Source organism: Morone saxatilis, unplaced genomic scaffold, assembly GCF_004916995.1.
Source record: "Morone saxatilis isolate NCDOM2014 unplaced genomic scaffold, NCSU_SB_2.0 Contig5, whole genome shotgun sequence".
Taxonomy (NCBI): Eukaryota; Metazoa; Chordata; class Actinopteri; family Moronidae; genus Morone; species Morone saxatilis.
The window spans coordinates 1,836,014-1,841,506 of NW_023340095.1; the positions used below are offsets into that span (position 1 = coordinate 1,836,014).

Sequence of the window (5,493 nt, forward strand, 5' to 3'; positions counted from 1 at the left end):
TCTTGTCAAGCATGTTTTGCATTACCAAAGTAATCTGGTTTTAAGAAATTATATCTAACTTTGTCTTAATAAGATATTACAGCTAATACTGAGCTCGATTTAACCAATAACAACAATAGTTTGCATAATGTTCCAGCAGAGGAACCAGATTATTTTCTTCTTCTTTTAAGAGTGAGACCACTCGCACAACTTCTCAGTTTAAGAGAAAGTCGACTGGTCCCAGTGTTGGAAATAAAGCAGCTGTTTAGTTTTTCATTGTTTTAATAAAAAATGTTTCTGGTTCCTTCATTTAAGACAAAGTCACTGATTATTATTCTGCTGTTTGTTGAGCTGAATTTAAAAATGTGTTAATTAGCAGAAACATTTTTACAATAAGACACAGATTCTTCAAAGTCCACAGAGTTTTTATTGCTTGTAATAAGCACAACTTGCTTGAATTTAGGGCATTTTTTCTAGTTTTATGGCTCATTACTGTCTATCAGTAGCTAGTATTGTTGCTAGTTTTAAGAATTCTAGCCAAGCAAAACTGTCTTACCACATTGGCAGATATATAATACAAGAAGAATTGATTATATTTAGGAATATTTGGCTTGTTTCTACTTGGTCTGTTTTTGCAGTGTAACCAGTTGATTTATTGTAGGAAATTCATTTCGAACTAATGATCAATATTAATATACCACAGCCAGATAAACAGTAATGCATCTTTCTGACTGAGCGCACATCGAATTAAACACATTGTTTTTGGCATCATGGATGAATTTTACCTCCCCAAGGACCAAAATCAGGACAGGAGCTCTGTCTTTTCCAACCTCTGCAGTAGGAGTCTAATTCATATGGTCGGGAGGTTCAACTCCAACTTTCTGTATTTATTACAACACAGACGGTTAACGAGAGCCTTACTTTGGCCCTCCAGACATCCATCATGTGTGTACGAGGGCTACGTGTTGCCTCCGTTTGTGCGGAGACCCTGTGACTCCAGTGTAAATACGCACTACTACATTTCTCACTTTTTCCGTGAGTAAAGGTACGGCTCCACCATATCCACAAAGTCTTTGGGTGCTTTGTATCCGTATCCTGGCATGTCAACGACGGTGAAAGCTGTGCCCACTCTGAAGAAGTTCATCTTCTTTGTGTGACCCTGAGGTGGGAACAGAAAGAGAGACACAATCTCTGAGGAGAGGTCAAACACAAATCCTAATCATTTTAAATGTATTTGTAATCAGATATTGCTAATTTAGACTCATTAGCTGATCGCTGCTACACTGGTGGTGTATGTGAAGAACTAAATAAACAGGTGTTACCAATGCTACTAATTAATGTTCTGTTCCATTCTTGATGGCTCACTGGAAAGGCTCTGCTACACTAAAGTGAAAACTTTATTTCTGGAGCTTTTAGCCATGTTAAGCACTCAGTTCCTGTTCATGGCAGGTATCAGAGCCATACAGTACCTTAGACTCAGCCTCATCAAAGTGAACTGTTACAACTGTCTGTAGACTGTACATGCTAACCACTGCAGGTGGAACAGTCACTCTGTATGTTAGTTAAAACCACTCACTGGAGTTTTGGAGACTCGGACTTCTATCTCAGGCGTCAGGGAGAACAGAGCTTTGATGAGAGACGACTTGCCCACGTTGCTCCTGCCGATGAAACACACCTGAGAACACACACCAGTTGCTCCATCGTCACTTACTCTGTTACTGTGTTAATGCTTGGACGTCTGGATGGTAATTCAAGGATCTGTGTGAGTTTATGCTGAATTATCTTCCTTTAAACGTCTCAGCGAACCAGCACACCTGCTCTGAGTGCAGTACCAACGACCGCCAACTCCCACAGGACACGGCGCCGGCTCATCCATCTCGCCGACACAAGACAGATGGACGGAGGCCGACGCTGCCAGTAAGCCACGAATACATCATCGCCTGACAGAGCGGAGAGGCAGAGCGGGAACTGACTCGGCATGTCGAAGAGCCCCCCGTTGTCCAATCAACACAATGTTCCATTCTGAACCCCCCCGGTGAACACTACTGTCCATAAAGGTTATAAATCTGCTCATTTATTATCAAGTGTCAACTGGTGCTTAATTATGTATGAGGCTGCAGGAGGGTGCAAAGACACTGCGCCACATTCCTCATTTACAGTGTCCGTGTTTCGGGTCGAGGAAGGGCAATGTGAACACCCTCACTTACATACACCTCCTCTTCCTCCTACAGTGGTTCATCTTCAGGGCAATCAATCAGTTTACTGTCAGTCAGCACTAAAGAAACTGGAGATGTTCCACCTTTTTCTTTCCCAATACCTGAATTTTGTATATCAGCTGATACCGCATACCAGCCCAAAACACGTGGTAGAAACAATATATAACATATAGAAATTGACATTTTTTCTTAAAAAACGACTTAATGGATTATCAGAATAGTTGGTGATTAAATGGATATGAATGGATATCCCCATCTTTTCAACCATAGCTTACAGCCGGGCGAGGGTCAGTTAGATTATTCTGGGAGTGGGTTTAATGCTGCAGGGTGAAAAAGTTCTCCACTGGCCACTCTGACAGTGATACAAGATCCACAAGGACTTCTGCTCGTGGCTGAACAAAGAGAGAATAAGAAGTGACTTAAAAAGAACACCCTGCACTCATCCATCTTACATAAGCAGATTCCATTTACTTCTCCCAGTCGTTACACAATCCGACTGTAAAGTGGAGAAGATTTTCAGGATGAGACGAAAGAGAAAATGTATGAGACATAAGATCTGGTGGCACGGTCGTCCACTGTCTGTCCCAGCATGCAAAGCTCCCTCGACAAAGACCCCTCTGTGTTACCACGCCCGCTGCAGACTCATGAATAATTTAAACTGCAGCTTTCTCTCCTGCTACCTGTAGCCTTTAGGGAGCGTTCAGACTGAAAACAGCCCTGAATGGAAACAACGCTCCGGGCTTCAGGTTACCGGAGAGACATGAAATACGACGCAGTCGGAGGAACAGATGCCAAAACACTGCCCAGTACTGTGAGACAGACCACATTAGTGAGGTAAACTGGAGGAAAACAGCATTCATGTGACAGGATCATCTAGCAGGAATGTGCACGTGTGTGACTGATCAACGCAGCATCTTCATAGATTACATCATTGATTACATTGATCACTGATTACATCAGGTAACTAAAGTACGGTTGAATTTGTTTGCCACACAACCCTGCAGTTCTTTGCATCATTTACCATTAATTCCATCTTTATTTTGTACAGTTACTGTTACTGTATAGTAAGAATCATATTCCTTGTTAAATAACCAGTAACAATTAGGACTGCTTACTGAACGGACACACTTTCTCCAGAGTGTTGGTAGCAGTGAACAGGACTAACCTCCGGCTGTTTGAGTGCAGTGATGTGGTCCGTCCTCACTGCAGACGTTTGGAAATCAATCTTATGAGACGGAGAAGAACAGAAGAGCTTTTCTGCTTTAATCATGTCCTCCAAACTGGGATGGAAGAGCTGGAACTGCGTCCTGTCCACGGACCTGAACATGTCATTCCAACAAACCCATTCAGGCAATGAAAGAACACACACACACACACAGTCATGTGGCCTGCAGAAGAGTGCTGGGGATAATACCTGTCCAGGTAGGCCTCCAGATCACTGAAGGGGTACAGCAAGCTTTGGACTTTGTTTGTGGGGAGCGCTCTGACTTTCTGAAGCGAGGCTAGTTTATGGGCGCTCCTCCGGGGAACAACCCGAGCTCCAGGCTGAAGCCACCGACACAGCCGGGGGCCAAACATCTTCCCTGCAGCTGAGAGGGGGACAGAGCCGTTATCACTCACACCATCACAAATCATATTCAACGAGCTTTCACAGGAAGTCTGTCAGTGTTTGACACACGACTGCAGCTGAACTCTAACGCTGACATTCACTCATTTTAATTAGAATCTGAGTGAATGCTCTGTGTCAGCCCTGCACTATAAGGTTAAATTACATTAGAATCTTGATATAATGGTTTCCATGGTTGTTCAACAAACAGAATCATGTGAGAAATTTACCTAAAACAGGTATTTATAACGGGGTTAAAGGAGATTTCTGCAGCTAAAGAAGAGGACACAGTGAAGATGTTTCAGGACACACAGGACACATGTCTGAAGAGTGCATTAAAGTGCCTACCGTGGTAATAATGTGTGACCTGTAGAGCTACAGCTGTACAGATACGGTCGAGTCTTCTCCAGAGAACGTGGGTTTTATATTATGTATCCAGGACTGACAGTATAAGTCTCTGTATATTCAGCTGATATGGTGCGTTCTGTTCAGTTGAGGAAACAACAAAGAAACCAATAAAATCCTCTGTTAATTTATGAGAACGTATCACCACGATAGCATTGTGGAGAAAATCCACAACCTTTACAAAGGTAACACCTGTTATCCGCTGATTATTGAGAACTTACAAGTGAGATAACCCAACCCTCAGGCCTGAGGGGGGTATCCTCTGTTATTGAGAACTTCATCAGTGAGATTCTTACAGTGAAGATAAATCCAACCTTATCCTCTGTTATTGCGAACCTTACAGTGGGGAGAATAAATCCCAACTTTTATCCTCTTGTTATGGAGAACCTTACAGTGAGATAAATCCAACCTTATGTTCTGTTATCGCTACTGTCTTCTCTGCATGTCCTCCATGTTGTGTGCACCCTTCAAATGAGTCCGACTGAAACAACTCGAGGGTTCCGCTTCAATAACGTGTGTTTCCTGTTCGGATATAACTTAGTGTTGGGATATTTATTGGAATGATTTCATTTTATAAAGCAACTGAAATAAAGTCACCGAAAAGTATCGTTTTTTATACGAAATATTGCTTTCTCACGTTGTGATATAGCCAGAAATGTATCGATTTTTATTCATCTTGCTGTTGTTGTTGTTGTTGTTGTTGTTGTTGTTATTATTATTATTATTAGTTAGTAGTAGTAGTATGTATGTATGTAATACCAATATAAAACACAAAACAGTACTGCTTCTAATTTCATTAATATACTACTACTGGTCAATACTACATTATTTATTATTAATAATAATAATAAAAATAATAATAATACCAAATATAATTAGTATTATATAATTATTGTTATTACAGTGCTTTCCCTTCTATTTGTATTGCTGGAAACATTCCTGTAATGTAGCTGCTTCCACTGGTAATTCCCGTAGCAGACAGGTAATAATGCTCACCTACAGATTCCACTAGAACCCCCTCTGACCCTGCTTGAATTTTAAAACACAAATAAGAGACAGAGAAATAATGAGGGAAACAGTGCACATTTTGCACAGCTCAAGCTATAAGAGCCTTTATTTTAACAGTCTTGTTTTCTCTGAAACTCATATTAGAAAAGTGTGAGACCTGAGACTCAGTCAACTCCAGTAAATGAGGCTTTGTGAGGCAGGCTAACACGAGGTGATCGACATCTCTCCCTTTTGCTATTCTAACATTTGCACAGGGCATTGGGCCATAAATTAATGAGC

At 41.4% G+C, this 5,493-nt stretch overlaps 1 protein-coding gene across 1 annotated transcript in view; it reads right to left on the reverse strand.

The window, feature by feature from the left end:
* Positions 1 to 4,181, reverse strand: part of gtpbp8 (GTP binding protein 8 (putative)) — a gene marked incomplete in the record, with an annotated part of 6,981 nt that extends 2,800 nt beyond the window's left edge. The window contains 5 exon segments of the mRNA XM_035677267.1: positions 1,008 to 1,138; positions 1,556 to 1,654; positions 3,361 to 3,514; positions 3,610 to 3,784; positions 4,150 to 4,181. Of these exon segments, the coding sequence (XP_035533160.1) occupies positions 1,008 to 1,138; positions 1,556 to 1,654; positions 3,361 to 3,514; positions 3,610 to 3,773 (548 nt within the window).
* Positions 4,182 to 5,493: the final 1,312 nt, after the last annotated feature.